We start from the raw sequence: 25,549 nt of genomic DNA, 5'->3' as shown, positions 1-25,549 counted from the left end.
CACTGTACTAGTGGTCGAGAGTGGACTGATGGACCGTAATTGGCTAGGTTAAATTTGTTCTGCTTTTCATGTACAGGACAAACCTGGGCAACATTCCACATTATTGGCTAGATGCTAGTGCTGTAACTGTGCTGGAAGAACGCAGCTAAGGAAACTTCAAGTTCTGAAACCTAAGTCTTCAGTACTATTGTTGGAGTGTTGTCATTGCCAATAGTCTTGGCGGTATCCAGTGTTTTCAATCATTTCTTGATATCATGTAGGGTCATTGAATTGGCTGAAGATTGGCATCTGTGACGTTGGGGTCCACTGGAGGAGGCCGAGATGGATCAGCCAGTGAACAATTCTGACTGAAGATTGCTGCAAATGTTTCAACCTGATGTTTGGACTGATGTGCTGGGCTCTTCCATCATTGAGGATGGGGATATTTGTGAAGCCACCTTCTCCAGTGAGTTGTCTAATTGTGCACCACCATTCAAGACTAAATGTGGCAGGACTTGCAGTGTTTATATCTGATCCTCTTGGTTGTATGATTGCTTAGCTCTGACTCTCTCTTGCTGCTTATTCTGTTTGGCACGCAAGTAGTCCTGTTCATTAGCTTCACCAGGTTGACACCTCATTTTCAGGTGTGTCCTTATTGCTGCTCCTGACATGCCCTCCTGTGTTACTCAATTGAACCAGGGTTAATCCTTTGGCTTGATGGTAATGGTTGAGAAGGAGATGTGCAGGGCCATGATGTTGCAGATTATGTTGGAGTACAGTTCTGTTGATAGCTCATAGCACTTCATGGATGCCCAGTCTTCAGTTGCTAGATCTATTCAAAGTCTGTACCATTTATCACAGAGATGGTGCCACATAACTCGATGCAGGGTATTCTCAATGAACGAGTAGGACTTTTGTCTCCAAAAGGGCTGTCTCCACCAGGACTGTGCGGTGATCACTTTTATTGATGCAGTCATGGACAGTGCATCTACAGCTGGAAGATTGGTAAGGATGAGATCAAGTATGTTGTTCCCTTGCTACCTGCAATCCAGCTTAATCAGTATCAGAATATTAATCAAGAGAATTTTTTGAGGCAAAAGGTGAATAAAATTCTGAGGGGGTATAATGCTGATTGAGAAATGACAAAAAAAAGTACCATGCTACATTATAAAGCTATTCCTACAAATGATTCTAATTATTAACAGAATCTGTGCCAGCAATTGGTGATGTCTGTTCTTTGAACCTCAATCATTACATTGCAAAAATATTTTTGTTTTTTTTGATCTGCAATCCTTGTTTCTTTCCCTGACCTGATGTATGCACCCAAATTGTTACTTGTGTCATTGGCTGTGCTATAAACACCAATATCCCATGGGCTAGTTACCAGGATTCCCTTCATTAAAAGATATTTCAGCTTCTGGTCTAGTGAAATAGCAAATGGGAGAATACCTTCCTGCAATTACGTAAGTTGTTTGCAGTAGGATTGTGGATGCATCTTCCATTTATATTTCAGAAATTTGATCCTGAAATATTGACTCCACCTCTATCCCAAATAATGAAGTTTTTAAAAAGTCTCATTGAACACTGAAGGGGAAAGTAATCTTATCTCTCTCAGCAGATTTAGTAGGATTCCTTTTAGCACCTGCAGTATATTAAATTAATTGTTTAGCTGTCAGACAACACGTGGCTTTGAAAGGATTAACTACAGTTTAATAAAGAATATTTCCAACTCCCACTCCCTTTTTAAAACTGACCGTTTAACTTGCCACAGTGCAGTCCAGCCTGTTCCTCGCTGCTGACTCTGCCCTTTTGGGTGGTGCTTCTAAGGCATATTGTCCTCTTTAAAGGTGTTTCTGTAGCTGAAAGTTCACCACCTGCTGAGGTAATGCAAAGACGACAGCTGCACAGGCACTTAAAGTTACGATCGTTGAAGACAGATTAATGTGTGTTTGGAGAGTGACTGGAGACCGCAGCCATCTGAGGAATGTGTGCATTGCAATGAGCATGATGGTATTAAATGTATACAGTAGCTTGCTGAGATTTACAATGGTTTTATTGGAGATTAGTCCAAGGACTGACTGTGGAAAACTGCGGAATAACTATCAAGTCTAACTACATATAAGGTAATTGAGGGTGATGGAGATGTGGATTGTAAATAATGTATTCATGGAGAACATGGATTTAATATATCAGATTTGTGAAATAAATCCACTTCCTATCCTGAAGTAGAAACCATCAACATTCTTGGCACTGTCCTAACTTTCTGAAATCAATATGACCTGTCCCTAAAATCAATGTTTTTCTTTTTCTTAGACTACTCCATAAAGCATACCTATTTGATCAGTGACTAGTGGTGTTCTGCAACGCTTGCTGTTGGGGCCACAACTTTTCAGTTTATACATTAATGATCTAGATGAAGGGATTGAGGGCATTCTGGCTAAGTTTGCAGATGATGCAAAAGATAGGCAGAGGGACAGGTAGTATTGGGGGTGGGAGGGGGGGCGGCTGCAGGAGGATTTAGACAAGTTAGGAGAATGGACAAAGAAGTGGCAGATAGAGTACAACATGGCAAAGTATGAGGTCATGCACTTTGGTAGGAAGAATAGAAACACTATTTTCTAAATGGGGAGAAAATTCAGAAGTCTAAAGTGCAAAGGGACTAGAGTCCTAGTCCAGGATTCTCTTAAGGTAAACTTGCAGATTGAGTCAGTGATTAGGAAGGCAAATATAATATTACCATTTGTTTTCAGACAACTAGAATATAAAAGCAAGGATGTACTTTTGAGGCTTTATAAAGCTGTGGCCAGACAATATTTAGAGTATTGCGTGCAACTTTGGACCCATTCTTCAGGAAGGATGTACTGGCCTGGAGCGGGTCTGTGGTGGTTCAGGAGAATGATCCCAGGAATGATAGGTTTAACATATGAGGAATGTTTGAGGACTTAGCATCTAAACTCGATGGAGTTTAAAAGGATGAGGGGGTATCTAATTGAAACTTATAGAATACTGAACAGCCTGGACAGAATTGACGTTGAGAAAATGTTTCCATCAGCAGGAGGGTCTAGGACTCAAGGGCACAGCCTTAGAGCAAAGGGAAGACCATTTAGGATAGAGATGAGGAGAAATTTCTCCAGCCAGAGAATAATGAATCCATGAAATTAATGGCCACAGAAGCCTATGGAGGCCAGGCCATTGAGTATATTTAAGACTAAGCTAGATTGATCTCCTTGACAATCAAGGACCTAAGGTTATGGGGAGAAAGCAAAAAAATGGATTTGAGAATCTTATCAGCCATGATGAATGGTGGAGCAGATTCGATGGGCTGAATGGCCTAATTTCTGCTGTTATGTCTTGTTGTTTTATGATTGAGCTTGTGGTCAATGTTAGGTGACATCACTTTTGTTTTCTGTTTAATGCATGCCCTTACTGTGCAACTAGAGGGTAAGGAGCAAATTCATTTCTTTGATAGAAAATTACATATTTCATTGACATCAGACTGGTTCAAATCTGCACGGAAAAATCTGTGTTGAAAATAATGCTAATTGGCTTATACATTCTGCTTGTTCTACTCTATATTTGCTGTCATAAACCTACACAGCTCCCTTCAGTTACGGTGGATGAAGCAGTCAATTTTTGAACTGTGCATAGATTGTGCAGAATTAACAATTGAAGAGTAATGTATGCTATTCCTTTAAAAATTTTGAACAAGAGTTGAAAATTGAACCAGACTTGTCTCAGTCTGATTTCTAATCTCAACTCAGAACTTTGGGCATTAGTGTTATCCTTGAAGCATCTCTCAACGGTTCGTATTATGCTCCACTGTTCACTGACTGACTGTTATGAAGATTGGAAAATAGTTGTTACTTGGTCTGTGCTTTTCACAGTAAAGAGTTAGGAATGAGTCTTAAATAAATGCGAATCACAACTCAAAATGATACTGTCGCAGGAACTTGCATAGAAAATCAGTGCTGACACATCCAGTTAGATACAATGGGGATGCTGTACTGACAAGTGCACTGTATTTTGTATTAAACAGAGGCCCCTGCTGTCTCAGATGGCTTTAAAATATCCAAAGATACTCGAGCTGTACAACCTTAAAAGAGACCCTTTAACCCATTATGTCTACCCAATAATCAAGCATCTATCTACTCTTAAACCAATTTTCCATAGCCTTGCATGGTTTTGGCAAGTCATGTGATCATGCACATACTACTTGTATGTTGTGGAGTTTCCTGCTTCTCCCACCCAGGATGTTCCAGATACCCACCACCTTCTGGAAGAAAATAATTCTCCTTTAAATCCACTCTAAATCTCTTGCCCATTCTCAAATCTGTGGCCTCTGGTTATTGTCCCCTCTATTAACGGAAAATAGTTCTTTCTATCTGTGTTCCTCATAATGTTGCACATCTTGAATGCTTAGCCTTCTCTGTTTTAAGGAAAATAACCTTGGTGTAATCTAATACTAGTCTGTCCTCATGGCTGAAATGCTTTAGCCCAGGTAATATTGTGGTGAGTCTCCTTTGTACCCTCTATGGTGCAATCACATCATTTCTGTAAGTCACTGACCAGAACTGCACACAGTTCTACAGGTATGACATAACTAACATCTTACACAGTTAGATTATTGCATCCCTACTCTGTATTCAATGCATTGACTAGTGAAAGCAAGTATCTCATATGCCGCCTTAACCATCTTATCTACCTGTCCAATGGCCTTCAAGGATCTATAGACATGTACGCCAAGTTCCGCGATCTTCTATTTCCTAGGATTTTATCACTTATCATATACTGCTTGCCTTCTTAGACCTCCCAAAATGCATCCCCTCTCTTTTATGGATTAAATTCCATTTGCTACTAATATTGCCTCTATTTAGAAGAAGAGCAGGATTGTTGTTCCCTAAATCCCAATCAATATTTCATCACCATTTCCATATATTAATCATTATCACTAAATTGTTTTTCTGCTCATTCTCATGTTGTGTTTGTAGGACCCTGCTGTATTTAGATTGGCTGCTGTAGAACCTATTATTACAGCTGTATCCGCAATTCAATGGTACTTCATTGGCTGAAATACACTTGAAGTACCCGAAGGTTGTAAAAGGCATGCTATAAAATTCAAATTTTTCTTTCATTTGAAGCATTAGTATTTTTAAGTTGGTCACTGTTATTAAAATGTAGTTCCTAAGTTTGTATGTTGTGGAGTTTCAAAACTTGCAGTGGATTCACTCTGGCATTGTATGTAATATAATTTGATTTAATGTTAAGTTTATTCCTAATTGGGAGTTAAGCATAAGGCCCTGACCACGACCTTTACGTTCTTTATAATCCTTCTCTCCATTTTAGCAACTTCACAATTATGGTAGAGTAATTATTCCAAGTATTGATAATAAACTAGATCTAGAAATTATAAATTCAATGAAGTTATGAATTCTCAAACTTGTTTCCCTAAAGTAATTTCAGGATTTACTGTACAGGACAATACAGTTGTACTCAACTAGATACAAACAAGTCTTCAGGATCATTGTTGCGAGACAGTGGTATCAGCAAGACTTTTCTAATGATACACATTTGGAACTATTATAAACTCAAGCAATGCTAAAATTAAAATATTTTTATATGCCATTTACATAAACAAGGTAAGACTTGTATTTCTATCTTGCCTTTTAGGATCTCCTGTAGAACTTTACCGTCAATGAACTGTAAGAGGCTTTTATAATGTAGGAGATGTATAACCACATTGCACAGTACAAACTCACACAAAAATTGCAGTGTAATACCAAACACATGTTTGTTAGAGCATTAATATTGGACAGAGCACGGGATAACCTCCCTGCTTTGCTTCAAAGAGACTAGCGGGATCTTTTACATCTATTTGAGAAACCAAGAAGACTTCAATTCAATGTCTCATCTGACAGAAGACACCTGCAACACTGGAGCACTCCCTTGGCACTGAACTGAAGTGTCTTGATTATGTGCTCAGGTTTCTGGAATGGGACTTGTGATCAAATTTAAATCCATTGCTCTGCACATTTTATACTAAAAGTCTTCCACATTTTTTCATGTCCAAAGAAGGCAATGTAAACAATTATATGTTGGTTCAAATTTGATGCAATCAACAAGTGGTGAGTTGCTTCACTCCAACACTGCTGCTGGCTTATTTCTCCAACTGTCACTTGACTCCTGGATAGAATTTGTAATCTTTATGGATTTTTTTCTTTTGTTTCAGTAATTTTCTTTTAGCATATCTGTCTAAGTTTTGTAGTCTCTAAAACCAGCTTTACTGCAACAGCAGTGTTCAGAACTTATGAAACAATCTGAGGGTGAAAGGAAATGTTCAATAACAACTTGCATTTATCTGTCAACTTTAATGATGTAAAATATTCTAAGGTGCTCTACAAAGGTGCGATCAACTACAAGTGGACAGTAAGGCAAAGAAGATATTTGCAGAAGTGACTTAAACATGGTGAAAGATGTAGAATTTAAGTAGGAGATTAAAGGAAGTGGGAAGGAAGTTTATGGAGGGAATTCCAGAGTGTGGGATTGTGATGGATAAAGGTACGGCCATCAATGACCTGGCAAAGCAGTAAACCAAAAAAAAAGATTTGAGAGAATGCACGATGTTTGGGTGCATGGGAAGATGACAGTGGTGAACAGGACTAAGGTCATGGTGGAATTTAAACAGTAAGATGAGAGTTCTGATTTTGGGGACCTAAAGAAGCAATGTAGATCAATAAGGGAATGGATGATGGATGAGTGGAAACTTGTAAGGACTGGTCTACAGCTGGTAGTGTTTTGATTAAAATAACATTTACCAAGGAAATTACTGGAATAGTGAAATTATTTGAGTCAGTAGGTGGCAAAGAAATGATTGATTTCAGCAGCAAATGAGTTGAAGTAGAGTGCAAACAGATATGGATATGGGATGGAGGCTGTCATTGGAACAAAGTGCATATTGTAAACCAAAACTTCATTTTCCACAGGAGGTAAAGGTGCTATTTGTGGGTAACATGGATACCACTCTGCTGTAGCACCCTTATGTACCGCAGAGCCCCATGTGATCAAACTAGATGAGTTCATGGGAGGAAAAATAAATTATGGCGTCTGGGTCTGACCTAGATCATGGGTCAAATCAGATGATGAAGCATGAGTGCTCAGTAAACCTAACTGAGGGTTGTCGTGGAACACTGAGGCTATTACAGTTTGGCTCAACTTGAGAGGTGCTGAGGAGGTAGAGAGAATTGTTACAAAACGATATTTATGTTCCCTTATTTAGAACTGTCTCAAATCACTAGCAGAGAATGGAATTGCAATATAAGCTCGGCTTGAGCAAAATCACTCAAAAGGTTCTGGATCAGTGGTGCTGGAAGAGCACAGCAATTCAGGCAGCATCCAATGAGCAGCGAAATCGACGTTTCAGGCAAAAGCCCTTCATCAGGAATAAAGGCAGAGAGCCTGAAGCGTGGAGAGATAAGCTAGGGGAGAGTGGGGGTGGGGATGCCTGCCTTGAAGAAGTTTTCCTCCTCTCTCTACAAGAATGTCAGGGAGTCCCTCTCCCACTGCAACTCTATGCTACTCTCTCCCACCCCCACCCTCCCATAGCTTATCTCTCCACGCTTCAGGCTCTCTGCCTTTATTCCTGATGAAGGGTTTTTGCCCAAAACGTCGATTTCGCTGCTCGTTGGATGCTGCCTGAATTGCTGTGCTCTTCCAGTACCACTGATCCAGAATCTGGTTTCCAGCATCTGCAGTTATTGTTTTTACCTCACTCAAAAGGTTGCCAAATCTTCAAAACAAAAAGTATAAAACCCAGGATGAATTAAAGGCAGAAAATTTGAATGGATGTAAGACTTGCAGAATACCTCTGTCAACTTGAAAGCTATGCTGACAATTGCACTAATTTTAGCAGTGCCAAATTATGAGAAGCAATTCAAACTGTCTGTTGATGCCAGTGACAATGGTATGGGTGCTGTTTTACTACAAACCAACAAGATGGGAATCAAATGGGTTGTCAGTCAAATTTTGAAGAAGTTAACTGCATGTCAACCAGAATATTTGGTGAAGAAGACCATATCATCTTATGTTAGCTCTATGTCATTCCAAATTGTTTATCACCAGCAATATGTAAGAAATGTTATTTATACATAGCACAATCCTTTGATTTTTTTTTGGAAGCCGTTTCGGGAGAAAATCTTGCTGTTGTTTCAGTAGATCTTAATCCTCCGGCCATGCAATGTAAGGATTGTTCAGGTGCATCGAAAAGGAAATGTTACAGTAGATGCTTTATTAAGAACACACGTAGAAAATGGAGTGCTGTCATACAAATGGACTTAAGTTTTATAGCAATCATATTTTACATATTTTATGTTAATATTTTATTACTGTTAATGTGACATAAGAGAAAGTGAGGACTGCAGATGCTGGAGATCAGAGTCGAAAGTGTGGTGCTGAAAAAGCACAGGTCAGGCAGCATCCAAGGAGCAGGAGAATCGACGTTTCGGGCATTCCAGATGAAGGGCTTATGCCCGAAACGTCGATTCTTCTGCTCCTCTGACACTGCCTGACATGATGTTAATGTGACATAGCAATAGTGTTAAAATGAATTTTTGATGAGAAATTAAGATGTCTCAAAGATATATTTTCATTCTTCTTTGGGTAAGGTGTGATGGAAAGTGTATACATATAGATATATGGTATACAGGTGTTGGTCTACTTTTATGAAGGGGTTTAATAATTAGGTCAGCTTTTCCAGGACTATGATATAAACCAGCATATGTTGAAGAGCAGGTGTCAACACAGAGCCCTGGAGTGTTAATGGAAGATAATTTATATTGTGGGGATTTAGAACAAGAAAGTGAAATCATTGAAAGATATTAGGTTGCTTTGGAGTTTAGAACAATCAAGAACTGACTTTACCTTAGAAAAACCCCACTTTTGGTTAATTCGAGGAGGGTCTGATTGAAGTCAAGTGCCAAGTATAGTTTCTGTTATAGGAGATTGCTCAGGGCTATTAAGGAAATAAGTCGTCTTTGTAAAAGCATTTAGTTGTGACTCCAGTCCAGGCGTATTTACTTAGAAACAAGATTGGTTTGTACTCTCGGTAATGTGAATTTTCAAAAGAGGCTTTCAATCCCTCAGAGCTGGACCCAAGAAAAAGCAGTTAAGTCAGACCTACAGATTTAATAGGGTAATTTTTCTGTTTTTTGTGTAACTTCTAAAGTGATGGTCTTAATTTAGGGAAGCCCCTGTGCAATGGTAACATCACTGGGCTAGAAACCAAAAATATCAGACTAATGTCCTGGAGACAAAAAACAGAAATTGCTGGAGAAATTCAGCAGGTCTGGCAGCATCTGTGGAGAGAAAACAGATTTAACACTTCAAGTCAGTTGACCCTTCTTCAAAACAAAATATTCTGGGGACATCGGTTTGAATCTCAACATGGCAGATGGTGGAATTTGATTTCTATGAAAAAAAATCAGTGCTGATTGTTGTAAAAATCCATCTGGTCCACTGATGCCTTTAAGAAAGGAAATCTGTCATCTTTACAGCAATGTGGTTGATTGTTAACTGCCCTCTGAAATGGTCCAGAATGTCAATCAATTCAAGGCAATTAAGGATGGGCAATAAATGATGACCCAATAAATGTTAGTGATGCTATCCTCCATGTGCAAATAAATAAACCCCATTTTTTGTCCTTAAAATCAAATTTTGAGTTGTATGCTTACGTTTGTGGAAGACTGGCAAGGCAATTTGATCATAGAAATTGATCAAACCAGATGTTCATTCTGGGATCTGACTTTCTCGATGATAACATCAGCTGGAATTATAACAGTGTACAATTCTAGGAATGCTATAGTATCACTGAAATAAATTACTTTACTGGACAGAGAAGTGCTTAATTAATAAAATTGACAGTAGTTTAATTGGATTGTGAAAAAGGAAGCTGTAATTGAGCTGATTTTCACACTGTTGTGCCTATAAATTCATAAATGTTTTGAATTTTTAATCATGAGAAACTGACTTTATCATAGGTACATGAAGCAGTTGACCATTGCAATTTAATGCTGTACTGCATAATTTCTGTTTAAACTTGAAGTATGTTAATCTGATTTTTTTGCACTCCTTGTGGCATATCAGTCCGATTTACTGCATTTGTTGCGGTATACTGACCTGATTCACTACAGCCTCTGGGGCATATTAATCTGATCTAATGCAGTCCTTGAGATATGTTAATCTGACATACTCTATTACTACTACTCGGGGTAAATGAACTGCAGCGCCTAGGGTGTACTATCTGATTGATGTGGTTAAAACAGAACCAGCATTACTTTTAGGGAGGATAACTTGCCATTCTTATCCACTCCGGGCTTGTCTGTGAATTCAGTCTCACACTAAAATGGTTGACTCTTTACTTCCCTTTGAAATGTCCTTGCTAGACACCTGGCTGGATCAAACCCACCTTCCTAGTTGGATCCAGAATAAATAAATAAGTAAATCTGCGCACTTTTAAAATCAGTGACATCAATAAGAAAACCAGATATCAATTCTGGAGGGTCAGTAGGGTATTGTGTCCCCTGCAGTGGTGTGATAAAACTGGGTGGGTATGTCTCCCCCCAGTGATGGGAGTGGATGAGGCTAGTATCTCAGTAAGGAATAGGCCTGGGCGAGGACAGTGCATTTCCAGTGGGGATGACTAGGACTGGGTGGGGATGGTGTTTTCAGTTTTTGAATGGAATTGTATAGGGAAATTTCTTAGTGTGGAATGAGAATGGTTGAGGGCAGTGTCTCTGGGAATTGGACTAGGTGGTCAATGCATCTGTTGAATAAAATCTGATTGCAATTTTAGTGAATTTGGTTGACACTAAGAATCCGGATGAGATAGAAAATAGATTTTGCTTTTTGTATGATTAAGGCTAGTAAAATTTTAACTGACTGTTAAAGTAGCTAAAGTACAAAGTTAGTTGTCGGTATATTCCATGCAGTCCCTTGAATGCAGGTTCTAGTCTTCAATAGACATGGCTGATGTGCCCTGGTAGGGGTAATCCTTTTTCAACAAAACATTTTTTGTGATTGAAGACTCAGAAATTGTGGTCATTATAGTTGGAACATCTCCTTGACATGGTCATTCAGTGCAAAAACTGTAATGAAATGTGCAATGTAATTCATTACCACAATGTTTGAGCTTCGTTATTTTCAATGTCGCTAACTTATTTTTTTAATCTCTCTCTCTCTCTCTCTCTCTCTCTCTTTCTCTTTTTCTCTTGCCCCCACCGCTCCCCTGTCTCTCTCTGTATGTATGTGTCTGTCTGTCTTCCCCCTCCTCTCCTCGTCCCTCCTCTCCTCGTCCCTCCTCTCCTCGTCCCTCCTCTCCTCGTCCCTCCTCTCCTCGTCCCTCCTCTCCTCGTCCCTCCTCTCCTCGTCCCTCCTCTCCTCGTCCCTCCTCTCCTCGTCCCTCCTCTCCTCGTCCCTCCTCTCCTCGTCCCTCCTCTCCTCGTCCCTCCTCTCCTCGTCCCTCCTCTCCTCGTCCCTCCTCTCCTCGTCCCTCCTCTCCTCGTCCCTCCTCTCCTCGTCCCTCCTCTCCTCGTCCCTCCTCTCCTCGTCCCTCCTCTCCTCGTCCCTCCTCTCCTCGTCCCTCCTCTCCTCGTCCCTCCTCTCCTCGTCCCTCCTCTCCTCGTCCCTCCTCTCCTCGTCCCTCCTCTCCTCGTCCCTCCTCTCCTCGTCCCTCCTCTCCTCGTCCCTCCTCTCCTCGTCCCTCCTCTCCTCGTCCCTCCTCTCCTCGTCCCTCCTCTCCTCGTCCCTCCTCTCCTCGTCCCTCCTCTCCTCGTCCCTCCTCTCCTCGTCCCTCCTCTCCTCGTCCCTCCTCTCCTCGTCCCTCCTCTCCTCGTCCCTCCCCCCTCCCCCTCCTCTCCCCCTCCCCCTCCCCCCTCCCCCACTCTCCCCCCTCCCCCCTCCCCCACTCTCCCCCCCTCCCCCACTCTCCCCCCCTCCCCCACTCTCCCCCCCTCCCCCCTCCCCCACTCTCCCCCCCTCCGCTCTCCCCCCTCCGCTCTTCCCCCTCCTCTCTCCCTCCCCCCTCCTCTCTCCCTCCCCCCTCCTCTCTCCCTCCCCCCTCCTCTCTCCCTCCCCCCTCCTCTCTCTCCCCCCCCTCCTCTCTCTCCCCCCCTCCTCTCTCTTCCCCCCCCCCCCGCTCTCTCCCCCCCCCTCCGCTCTCTCCCCCCCCCTCCGCTCTCTCCCCCCCCCTCCTCTCTCTCCCCCCCCCTCCTCTCTCTCCCCCCCCCTCCTCTCTCTCCCCCCCCTCCTCTCTCTCCCCCCCCCTCCTCTCTCTCCCCCCCCTCCTCTCTCTCCCCCCCCTCCTCTCTCTCCCCCCCCTCCTCTCTCTCCCCCCCCCTCCTCTCTCTCCCCCCCCCCTCCTCTCTCTCCCCCCCCCCTCCTCTCTCTCCCCCCCCTCCTCTCTCTCTCCCCCCCCCTCCTCTCTCTCCCCCCCCTCCTCTCTCTCCCCCCCCCCTCCTCTCTCTCCGCTCCCCTCCTCTCTCCCCGCTCCCCTCCTCTCTCCCCGCTCCCCTCCTCTCTCCCCGCTCCCCTCCTCTCTCCCCGCTCCCCTCCTCTCTCCCCGCTCCCCTCCTCTCTCCCCGCTCCCCTCCTCTCTCCCCGCTCCCCTCCTCTCTCCCCGCTCCCCTCCTCTCTCCCCGCTCCCCTCCTCTCTCCCCGCTCCCCTCCTCTCTCCCCGCTCCCCTCCTCTCTCCCCGCTCCCCTCCTCTCTCCCCGCTCCCCTCCTCTCTCCCCGCTCCCCTCCTCTCTCCCCGCTCCCCTCCTCTCTCCCCGCTCCCCTCCTCTCTCCCCGCTCCCCTCTCCTCTCCCGCTCCCCTCTCCTCTCCTCTTCCTTTAAGCCTCAGTACACAAACCTGGGGCTCCTTAACAGCATGGAGCAGCAGATACAGAATGGATCTTCATCCACCAGCCCCTATAACAATGATCACACCCCCAACGTCACGGCACCCTCACCGTATGCTCAGCCCAGCTCCACCTTTGAAACACTCTCTCCATCGCCAGCCATCCCCTCAAACACAGATTACCCAGGTCCACATGGCTTTGATGTTTCATTCCAACAGTCCAGCACAGCAAAGTCTGCAACATGGACGGTAAGTTTACCTCAGATAACATTGGTCTAAAATGCATATTGCTGTCAATGATTTTGAAATGGGTTACTGCTCTTGTAGAAGTAACTGCTCTAGCAGTTCAGTCAACAAAATGATATTTGACTCTAATTAACATTTTTAAAATAACTGTACCACCTATTAAAAAAATACAAGCAAAACCAATGAGCAAGTTGCAAGTGATGAGAGGGTGGCCAAAGTTGAGAATGAACCAAGCACAGGGTGAGTGAAATAGTTGGTGTACGCAAAAAGGAGAGAGGGTAGCAGAGACAGCATGTAAAACAAGCAGGGGGAGGTGGTGTAGGAAGTGAGAAGAGAGGGGTGAAAAGGCTATGGCGAGTAAGAAGGGAGAGGGACTGGGTTAAGTGGAGGGATTGGGTGCAGTGGTAAGTCAAGGTGGGCAGCAGATGGTGATAGGGTGTTGTCTCTTTGCCTCTAGGGTGGAGTTATATTTCATCTCATCTTGGGAGATAAGCAGATGTTCAAATTTACAAAGCAATGCACTTTGGCATAATTAGCAATATGGATGAACAGAATAGATGAAATTTAATTGGGAAATTGTAAAATAATACATTTTTGGAGAAAACCCGAGAATAGGGGTAAATATTCTATAGGAAGACACTGATGATTGCGGAAGAATAGAAGCCTGCTGATTCTGATTTAACATTTCCAAAATGCAAGAGTATAGGTAGATGAAACTTCAAATAAATTGCTTTTTGTTTTCTAAATAGGAGCCTTGAACTCACGACAAAAAAGTATTGGCTAATTTATCTAAAACTAAATAGATAAAACTAAAACTCTGCAGATGGTGGAAATCTGAAATAAAAGCAGAAAATGCAAGAAATATTCAGCACATCAGGAAACATTTGTGGAGGTGGGGGTTCGTGGGGGCGGCAGACAGAATTATCTTTTCCCATCAGTGATGGATTCTTGATCAATTTGTGTCAAACTGCAGTTGAGAACTGTACACTGTTTTGGTCCTATTACAGAAGACCGTTAAAACTAGAGAGTCCAAATAAGGGTAGATTTAGCAAAATAGTGCCAGTAATGGGAAACTGAGGTATTGCTAATTGACATAGTAGCAGTGTTCTTGGAGTAGAGATGGATAAGAGGAACTTTGGGCTTTTAAAAAATTGGAGTGTTTTGATGGTGAGCAGGGATGATTTTCTTGTAGTTAAGTAACAGTGATTAGTGAGGGAGGGAAAACTGCAAGACCTTTATTTGGATGGGAGAGGCATCACTGTTTTTGTTATTTGTGCATGGGGTTGAATCTTTGAGGAAAAACAAACACATTCATTGCCTTCCCTATTTTACCTGAGGAAAGTTAAGAGTCAACCACATTGCTGAAGGAAACAAAAACAGAAATTGCTAGAACAGCTCAGCAGGTCTGGCAGCATCTGTGAAGAGAAATCAGTTATCGTTTTGGTTCTAGTTATCCTTCCTCAGAACTCCTAAGATTTCTTTCCCTTTCACTGAATCAGATGAGTTTTTACAACAATCAACACTGGTTACATGATCATGTTATTGCTGATCAATAATGAATTCGAATTTCAGCATTTGCCATGGTGGGATTTGAACCCATGTCCTTAGAATGTTGTCCTGGGGTTCTAGAATGTTGTTCCAATGACTTTATCACTATTAGAACATAGAACATTACAGCACAGTACATGCCCTTCGGCCCTTGATGTTTCGCCAACCTGTGAAACCAATCTGAAGCCCATCTAACCTACACTATTCTATTCTTGTCCATATGCCTATCCAATGACCATTTAAATGCCCTTAAAATTGGCAAGTCAACTACTGTTGCAGGCAGTGCATTCCACAGCCCTACTACTCTGAGTAAAGAAACTACCTCTGACATCTGTCCTATATCTATCACCCCTCAATTTAAAGATATGTTACCTCGTGCTAGCCATTGCCATCTGAGGAAAAAGGCTCTCATTGTCCAACCTATCTAACCCTCTAATTATCTTACATGTCTCAATTAAGTCACCTCTCAACCACTTTCTCTGACGAAAACTACCTCAAATCCCTCAGCCTTCCCTTGTAAGACCTTCCCTCCATACCAGGCAACATCCTAGCAAATCTTCTCTGAGCCCTTTCCAAAGCTACCACAACCTTTCTATAATGCGGTGACCAGAACTGTGTGTAATACTCCAAGTGCAGTTGCATCAGAGTTTTGTATTGTGTATTGATGTTGCCAGTCTCTCTGACTTTATAATAGAGAAAAACAAATGTCAGTGCTGTGCTAATATAAAATGGTGGCTGTGAACAAATCTATGTTGTCTGACTTGACTCATTTGTCAGCAATGGAGAGGGGGCAATGTGTCAAAAGCCATTTCCATTTATAGATCCTTGCAGAGGTAGGAAATGGAGACAGCTCTTTGAGGTCACTAAAATGCAAATCACTGTCAGATTCCAGCAATGTCTGTCTTACCTTCCAAGCTCCAAATATCTGAGAGGCTCAAATATACAAAACCTGAAATAGCTCCGCCACTGAATTGTAGATCTGCAGCCTTGGATCAGAATTTGTCACAAACTGAGAATCCTGTGGCTAGGCCTGATCCAAATCTCCCTCAGTCCCTTCTTAACTGTTGGTCACTGTGAGTGTCGAGAGTATGTTGCTGGAATAGCATAGCAGGTCAGGCAGCATCCGAGGACAGGGAAAATAGACGTTTTGAGCTGGAGCCCTTCAGGAATTCCGGATGCTGCCTGACCTGCTGTGCTTTTCCAGCAACACACTATCGACTCTGATCTCCAGCATCTGCAGACCTCACTTTCCACTGTGAGAGTGACTCTGTTTCTCTCCCATCTTTCAGAAACCTCGACCTTCCAGACCCTCCCTGTCATGTTAAGCTCATGTTCCCAACACAATCCCCTGTCAAGAATGCTCAAAGTATTACTTGTCCTCCTATCTGCCAGCACTGCCATCATGCTAACTTTCTGACATTTCTGTACAAGATCAGCTGAACCCCCAGACAATAATGTTTAAGAATTTCTCACCATTTTAACCAGAAGCATTCTACTTTTTCTATTCTTCCTGCAAATTACGTGCTAATACATTACATTCTACCTGCCAATGTTTTAAATATAACTCACACAACAGAGACAGCAAAGTAATTGATATAATGGGATGTAGCAAACTGTTACACTCAGTACCTTCATGTTGCAATGTAATAATATCCAGTCAGAAACCTGCCCACCCTCAGGGACAAAATCTCACTGGGTCTGGAAGTGTCCACTGGGCAGGGAACAGGATTTTAATCTCTCACTGAGTTAGTTTGGAAATTTCTGTTACACATGGACATTTCTTCACTTTATATTCCATCTGCCAATGTCGTCCCCTTTCAGTGAAGCTGTCCATTTCGGTTCACAGCCTCTTTGGTTGTCCCCACAGCTTTCTCTCCCACCCAACGTGGGTCTTGTCAGTGACTCTGGAGGTATGACATAGAAACATAGAAGATAGGAGCAGGTGTAGGCCATTTGGCCCCTCATGCGTACTCTGTCATTCAATATGATCAAGACTGATCAGAGATCCATTCCCCAATCCCATCCTCTCCGTCAAGTTGCCTTCGTTCATTTAGACACAAGAACCAAACCGAGATAGTGTCTCAGAGAGAAAGAGAGAGAGACCGAGAGATACATTGTGTATGAAGAGGAGAGAGAGAGAGAGACCTCATTTGAGAGAGATAGTGAGATTGTGTACGAGAGCAAGTGAGATTGTCTCTGAGTTGGTGACACTGTATGAATGAGACTGTGTATTAAAGAGGAAGAGATACTGACATTATGTAAGACAAATGCTGAGAGAGAGGGAGATAGTGAGATTGTACATGGGAGGGAGAAAGAAATTGAGATTTTACACAAGCGAAAAACAGTGAGATGTGTATGAGTTTGTTCAGGAGAGATTCACTTTCCCCTTGACACTGAGGGATTCCTGTATCTCTCTCCGGATTGAAATCTGATGTTGTGTTTGGGAGCAAGACATGGTCCCTGGAAATCGGACGTCTATTCCTATTCTGCTGTCTCCCCAACCATTATTCTGATTGGGCCAGCATTATTGTCCTTGTCCATCTCTAGTTGCTATTGACAAGATGGTAGTGAGCAGCTTTCTTGTACCACTTTCGTTCATTTGGTATAGGTAGACCCCTAGTGTCATAGTTGTAGGATCTTGACCCAGTGACACTGAACAACAACCTATTTCCTCATCAAAATGATGAATGGCTTGGATGTGCACCTGTGCAACTGGTGGTGCTCCATGTATCCGCTGTCCTTGTCCTTTTAGTGAGTGGTGGTTGAGAGTTTGGAAGCTGCTAAATAAAGTGTCTTAGTGAATTTCTGCAGTGCATTTTGTGGATGATGCACATTGCTATTGAATGTCAGTGACAAAGGGCATGAAAGTTTGTGGATGTGATGCCTATCAGGTGGGCTGCTTTGACCTGGCTGATATCAAGCTTCTTGAGTGTCATTGGAGTTGCACTCATCCAGGCAATTGGTGAGTATTTTATCACACTTCTGACCTGTATTTGGAGATAAGAGGCAGGTTATTGCTGCAAGATTCCTAACTGTTGACATTGTTGTAACCGCAACAATTTATTTGCTGAGTCCAGTTCAGTTTCTGAGATGCTGATGGTGCAATATCTGAGCACCGATGCCTTATTTTAAGGAATACTGCCGAACTGCCATTTTTGCCTTTACATTGTTGCTTTACATTATCCATTTGACTTCATCCAAACTTGGCTTATCATGGGGTAGAGTGGTTCAGTGGTTAGCACTGCTAGCTCTGAGTGCCAGGGACTCCTGTTCGATTCCACCCTTGGGCAACTGTCTGTGTAGAGTTTGCACCTTCTCTCCAAGTCTGCGTGGGTTTCCTCTGGGTGCTCTGGTTTCCTCCTATAATCCAAAGATGTGTAATTTAAGTAGATTGGTCATGCTAAATTACCCATAGTATCCAAGGATGTGCCGTGGGAAATGAAGGCTTACAGGGATAGAGGGGTGGGTGGGATGCTGTTTGGAGGGTTGGTGTGGACTCAATGGACCGAATGGCCTGCTTCCACACTGTCGGGATTCTACTCAATGATTCTATGTTAAGGAGTATGAATGTTCTTTCTGTGCAGAATTTTGATTTGATTCATTACTGCCACCTATTTTGAAGTACAGTGAGAAGTGTTGTCTTTCTTGATATACAGGCAGTTCGTACAATTCAAGTGTATCAACAGAGTATAGAATACAGGGGAACCTCAATTATCCGAACGAGATGGGCAGGCACTATTTCGTTTGGATAATTGATTATTCGGTCAGTTGATTTAATGCCTTTCCTCTGGGGCTCGAGAGGTTTATATTAAGGCTGCTCCCCGTTTAGACTAAGCAGCAGCACAGTGCACGTGAGGCCCCGACCCATGCCCATCCCCCAGACTCCCGCCAACACCACCCCCTGCCCGCCCCTCAACACTGCCCCGAACACCGTCCCACGACGGTTCCCAACACTGCCCCCCCACGCCCGCCCCTCGCCCAAGCCCCAAACACCGCCCGCGCCCCAAACACCGCCCTCATCCCGCCCCCTCGCCCATCCCCAACAACACACACTCACCTGTCCCTAACACTGCCCCCCATCCGTGCCCCTATCCCCCCCACACCTTTTTTTTTCCCCCTCTTTTTCCGCCCCCCTCCCCCCACCCTAGGTCAGCTGGACTGGACACCAAGTGTAAGACTACTACCTTTCTGGGCTAAGTCTCCAAATAGCGCGCGTGCATGGACATGCCCACACACGTGCACCCACACACCCACCCTGTACGGGACAATGTTAGAGAGAATATGTGGGAAAGGGTAGGGTCCACCCCTATGGAGAACCCCAGGGAAAGAGTGAAGAGAGGGAGAAAAGGCGGGAGGTCAGTCATTTGGAGACGGCGCCTTGGCTCCCATCTATGTTCTCGGCAGAGATTTTTAATCAGTGTACTGTAAACAAAAGACACGATCAGGTTTGAAACAGCTCTTTCACGTAATGTTTCTGTCGGGACCTTGAGATCTCCTTCAGATAATCTGATATTTGGATAATCGAGGTTCCTCTGTACAATGTTACACCTGCCAAGAAGGTGCAGAGAGAGATTAACATTAAAGAGCTCCATTCAAAGGTCTGATAATGGCAGAGAAGAAGCTGTTCTTGAGTATGTTTGTATGTGTATAAAAAACCTATGTATTATGTTGGTTGCTTTCCTAATGCAGTGGGAAGTATAGTTGAATTTAATATATGGGAGGCTGGTTTGCATGTTGGACTGGACTGTGTTCGCGACTCTCTAGTTTCTTTCAGTCTTGGAAGGAAATGTTGCCATAACATGCTGTGACACTTCCAGATAGGATTCTTTCTATGGTGCATCTAAACAAAATTGTAGGAGTCTTTATGAACTTGCTGAATTTCCTTAGCCTCCTGAGGAAGTAGAGGCATTGATGGGCTTTCTTGACCATAGTGTCAAGAGCATGGATGGACCAGGACAGATTGTTGGTGATCGTCACTCCCAGGAACTTGACACTTTTGGCCATCTATACCTCAGCGCCATTGATGCTGATGGGAGCGTGCCCTCCACTCCACTTCCTGAAGTCAGTGATCAGCTCTTTCATTTTGCTGACATTGATGGAGAAATTGTTGTCTTTACATCATGCTGTTAAATACTCTGTCTCCCTTCTGTACCCCGTCTCTTCCCTGTGCACCATCTCCTTGTTGTTTGAGATCTGACCTACAACGGTGGTGTCAGCAAACTTGTAAATGAAGTTGGTGCGGAATTTGCCTACACATTCTTGTACATATCAGTAGTATAGTAGGGGGCTGAGCATGCAGCCTTGCAGGGCACTGGTGTTGAGGATTATCATGGAGGAGGTGTTGTCACCTATACTTATTGATGGCATTCTGTTGGTCAGTGAGTTGAGAATTATTGCAGTATCATATGTCTGCTTTGTAAATGAAACTGAACTAAGGAAGAGTGAATAAACTCAGACCTGTTCCCAGATCAGAAAATAATTATGTGGAATAGCAAAGCATTTCTGTTTCATACAACTGTAGATGTAGAGAACATAACCAAATAAATCTGACAAATGGTCGTGTCAGTTGTTGTTAGGCTTAAAATCCGAAACATGTATCTTTTAAAGATTGGAGCACCAGGCAATTAAGCCATTGACAATGCAAATAGATCTGTATTCGAGCGTTATTGATTATAATAGCAATTGATGCAGGTTTGTTCAAGTCTTTGCTTAGTCCTCCAATGGAAGGAAGTTATGCAAAAGACGTCAATCAGTAAAAGGCTGAGAGTAGTCAAAAGAAGACTGTTTCCAGAAGTTGAGAGGTTTAGAAAGTTGGGCCATAAATTCACAATTTTGTAATTTAGGCACACTGGCAATCACACCTGACTACATTATAATCTTAGTTCAAACACAGACAAAAAAATCTGAACTCCAGAGATGAGATAGGAGTGTGAGCAAAACTGAAGTCAATGAGGGGGAAAGCTCTCCGCTATTATAGAGTTTTACCTAGCACAAAGGAAGGTGGTTAGGCTTGTTAGAAGTCAGTCATTTCTCTCCAGGGCATTACTGCAAGCGTTTCTCAGGGCAGATGCTTTCTAATTAACTTGTTCATTGTTGCTATTACATACCTCTGGAGCAGGTGGGAATTGAACCTGAGCCTTCTAGCCTGGAGGTCACCGCTGCACCACAAGAGCTCTCAGGGTAGTGTCCTTGGTCCAACCATGGTCAGCTGTTTCATCCATGACCTTCCCTCCGTCATAAGATTAGAAGTGGGATGTTCACTGATGATTGCATAATATTCAACCCCATTCACAACGGTTTGGATTCAAAAGCTATGTCCAACTGCAACAAGATGAAATGTCCAGGTTTACACTGATAAGTGGCAAGGAACAATGGGGCACACAAGTGCCAGGCAATGACCGTCTCCAACAAGAGGCAATCTAACCACCATCCTTATACATTCAATGGCATTACTAGTGCTGAACCCCTCTCACCCCATCCCACTCCTACTATAAAGATCCTAAGGGTCACCATAGACCAGAAACTGAATTGAACCAACCATATAAATATTGTGGCCACAGGAACAGGTCTCAGGCTACAAATCATATCACACACAACTTATCTCCTGACTCTTATCTGGTCAGAAGTGGATGAAATACTCTCCACTTTACTGGATGAGTGCAACTCCAATAGCACTCAAAATTTATACCAAGTTGGATAAGGCAACTTGCTTGATTGGTGCTGTACCCATCAACATTCACTGCACTATCACTGGCATACTGTAATAGTGTGTATTATCAAAAATGGCAAAACAAAAATTCACACTCTCCTTAGACAGCACCATGCTTACCTTTTCAATCATGACTCCTTCCCATCCTCCGAGGACCCCATCTCCCAGCTCAAACATATTCCATCCGCTTGGACACCCCATCCTGGTCTGCTATGCTCCCTCTATCTTTTTATCTCCAACTGCCACCATGACATTGACAGCCTCAACCTGTCCACCCCTCTCTCTCACTCCAACCTCTTACCCTTGCACGGCGCAGTCCTCTACTCCCTCTGTTCCAACTCCAACCTTATCATTAAACCAGCGGACAAGGAAGGTGCAGAGCTAGTTTGGCATACTCCACACCGTTGAAGCTGGGCGTCAACTCTGAGACCACCTCCTACTGCTCCCTAAACCACGACTTTGCCTTCCATCACCAAACCATCATCTCCCAGACCATCTTCACCTCAGGGGATCTCCCATCCACAGCCGCTAACCTCATAGTTCCCCAACCCTGCACTGTCTGCTTCTACCTCTTACCCGAAAACCAGAAACCTGACTGTCCTGATTGACCCATCGTCTCTGCCTGCTCCTGCCCCATTGAACCTATCCTCTCATCTCAACACCATCCTGTCCCCCTTGGTCCAGGAACTCTCTGCATACATTCGGGACACCACCTACGCCCTCCACCACCTGCATGACTTTTGCCTCATCTTCACCATGGACCTTCAGTCCTTTTGTTTCTTCCTTTCCAGCCAGCCCAACCAGAATTCCTCCACCAACAAGCTCATTCGATTGGCGGAGCTGGTCCTCACCCTCAAAAACATCTCCTTTAAATCCTCCCACTTCCCGCAGACTGAAGGGGTAGCTATGGGCACCCGCATGGGCCCCAGCTGGGCCTGCTTCTTCATAGTATATGTGGAATAGTACATCTTCCACATTTACACTAGCACCATTGTTCTCGATCTGGTCTCTACATTGGGGAGACAGGATGCCAACTCACAATGTTTCAGGGAACATCTCTGGGCAGGCACCAAACAGTCCCACAGACCCTGGCCAACCACTTCAACTCTCCCTCCCATTCTGCCGTGGACATTCAAGTACTGGGTCTCCTGCACCCTCAAATCCAAGCCACCTGACCACTGGAGGAAGCATGCCTCATCTTCTGCCTTGGGACCCTTCAGCCACACTGCATCAACAACGACTTCACTAGTTTCCTAATCTCCCCTCACCTCCCCTCACCTCCCCTCACCTCCCCTCACCTCCCCTCACCTCCCCTCACCTCCCCTCACCTCCCCTCACCTCCCCTCACCTCCCCTCACCTCCCCTCACCTCCCCTCACCTCCCCTCACCTCCCCTCACCTCCCCTCACCTCCCCTCACCTCCCCTCACCTCCCCTCACCTCCCCTCACCTCCCCTCACCTCCCCTCACCTCCCCTCACCTCCCCTCACCTCCCCTCACCTCCCCTCACCTCCCCTCACCTCATCCCAGATCCAGCCTTCTAACTCTGCACTGCCTTCTTGAACTGTCCTACCTGTCCATCTTGCTTCCCAGCTATCCATTCCACCCTCCCCTCCGACCTAACATTACCACTTTCCCAGCTACCTTCCCCCACCTCCACCCTCACCCACCTCTTTATCTCTCAGTATCTCCACCCCCACATTCCTGATGTAGGGCTTATGCCCAAAACATCAACTCTTGCTGCTTGCATGCTGCGTGACCAACATTTTTCCAGCGCCACAATTTTCAACTTAGCACCTTCCAACCCCACACCCACTGTCCTCTGGAAGAACAAGGGCTGCAGATGCATGCAAAGTCCACTATTAGCAAGCTCCCCTCCAAGCCCATCACTGTCCTGACTTGGAAATATATTATTATTTCTTCAATGTCACTGCTTTGAAATTGTGCCACTCCCTCACCAACAGCACTGTGGATGTGTGTACACCAAAAGACCTACAATGGTTGAAGAAGGCAGCTCACCACATCCTTCCTGAGATCCATTTAGGGAGGTTGTGGTAATGATACTTGATTAGAAATACAAAGGAGGAGAAAGTGAGGTCTGCAGACGCTGGAGATCAAAGCTGAAACTTTATTGCTGGAACAGCACAGCAGGTCAGGCAGCATCTAGGGAACAGAAGATTCGACGTTTCGGGCACATGCCGAAACGTCGAATCTTCTGTTCCCTAGATGCTGCCTGACCTGCTGTGCTGTTCCAGCAATAAAGTTTCAGCTAGAAATACAAAGGAACAGGCTAGTGTTCTGGGGACGTGTAATCAAATCCTACTATCACAGATGGTGAAGTTTGAGTTTGTTTACTTAATTTGAATTAAAAGCTAGTCTAATAGTGACCATGTAACCATTGTTTATTTGTCAAGCATCTTGTTGACAAATGTCCTTTAGGGAAAGAAGTATCCCATTCTTACCTGGTCAGGCCTACATGTGACTTCAGACCCACAGCAATATGATTGTCTCGTAACTGCCACCTGAAATGTGCTAGGAAGACACTTTGGTTAAAGGCAAGTAGGGATGGGTGACAAATTCTAGTCTTGTCAGTGATACTTATCCCAAAAACTAAGGATGGGCCACCAATTGTCTTTCGTGCCTCACTAACGAATATTAAAAATGTAAGAGATTTTAAACCGAATGCTTGGAGAAACTTCACACACAAATGTGCTGGCTGGCATCTGTTAAGGCGCCTGTCATCTTTCAAGATTAAACTGGGTGCACAAATTGGCAAGTGAATGAAGAGATATGGAAACACGACAAAATGATTGGACTTGCTTATGTAGTTACTAAATGCCAACGTAGACTTGCTATGTTAAAGGAATCTGAAAATGATTTTGAAAGAGTAAACAATGCTCGAATTGTGTGATGAATTTGAAGCAAGAGTGCACAGATTGATTCTTACAAGAATAGTGAGGTTAGAAATATTTTCATGGAGTGTTATTAAACCTTGGAATGCATAACTACAACAGGCTATTGGACAGATACATTAACATTATTGAAAAGGAATTGGCTGAGGATTTGAAATGGATGGTTGAAAGGACATGCAAAAGGCTGAGAAATAGAATTAGAATAGATTGCTTGAATTGAGAAACAAGCACCGTAAATGAACTATGGATTGAATGATCTCTTTGTGCTGTGAATTGCTGGGATTGAGTTATTCTGATTAATGGTACACTTTATGTATTTTGATTGTTGCTTAATTGAAAGATTTCCTTTCCAGTGGTTTTTTTCTGTGTCCGCAGCAGACACCTGATATTATCTAGATTTTCTTATAAGTACTGAAGATAGGGACTGTGTGATAGATCTATTGATAGAATGCCAGGTAATACACAGCTAACGTGCTACAAGTTATTTGTTTGTGTGAGGATCTGAAAGTAATGTCATCATGAACAAGTCTAAATGAATTTCACAGTATTTTCAACATGTGTGCTAGATTTCAAATGTTGTGTGTTGTGGAACCAATCACAAATGGCCACTGTGACTTTGTGTTTAGGACAGATTAGGTGCTAGGTTTGAAAGCTTTAATAATGTGTGAAGGTATTCTGTTCACCTTTTGTTGTCTGTTTTATGGATTCCTGATTGCATTGGGATTTGCACTAAAGTTACCATATTCCTACTGGACCAAGGATTACTCTAATGAGAAAGAGAAGACTGCTGGTTTAACTTGAAGGTCAACCAATACAGGAAGTGAACTCATTCTGTTGGCATTACTCTGTATTTCAAACCAGTCATCAAGCCAGCTGAGCTAACCCATCTTATGGGAGTTGCATTACATAATGTTTGACACACACAAATCTGCTCCCGGTGGGGAGCTGTCTCTAAGATCTATGATTGTAAAGTCGTGAATGTGAATTTTCTTTCCTGGTCATTTCACAAATTGGCATCTGTTTCTGGTAGTCTGTAGTTAAACATCATGGCAGCAGGTGGCATAATGTTGACACTATTCTGCCTTGCTGTACCTGCTGCCACAGTAACCTGGAATGTTGCTGTTGATAGCGTATAAGGAAATGCAGCACACATTGACTAACTCTGCCAATCTGACACTAATGGAAGGGTTTTTTGACCATTAAGTACAGGGAGTTGAGGCAAGGAGAGGACAAAAGATGTTTTCTATTCACCCTGTTCATAGATGGTATT

General features: G+C 43.6%; 1 protein-coding gene across 3 annotated transcripts in view; it reads left to right on the top strand.

Moving 5' to 3' along the window:
* tp63 (tumor protein p63) overlaps positions 1-25,549 on the top strand; it is a 116,408-nt gene that overhangs the window by 16,068 nt on the left and 74,791 nt on the right. Inside the window, exon 2 of one of the 3 annotated variants that reach the window (XM_087993413.1) lies at positions 12,896-13,115. In XM_087993413.1, the coding sequence (XP_087849539.1) occupies positions 12,896-13,115 (220 nt within the window). Of the gene's footprint in view, positions 1-12,863; positions 13,116-25,549 lie in introns of all 3 variants that reach the window. The other 2 variants (XM_043702555.2, XM_043702556.2) reach the window with 2 other exon arrangements.

This window comes from Chiloscyllium plagiosum, unplaced genomic scaffold (genome assembly GCF_037043375.1).
Source record: "Chiloscyllium plagiosum isolate Xiang-an unplaced genomic scaffold, Cpla_swu_hap1 HiC_scaffold_13, whole genome shotgun sequence".
Classification (NCBI taxonomy): domain Eukaryota; kingdom Metazoa; phylum Chordata; class Chondrichthyes; order Orectolobiformes; family Hemiscylliidae; genus Chiloscyllium; species Chiloscyllium plagiosum.
Note: the sequence above shows the minus strand (reverse complement) of the source record. Positions and strands in the feature narration are given on the sequence as shown.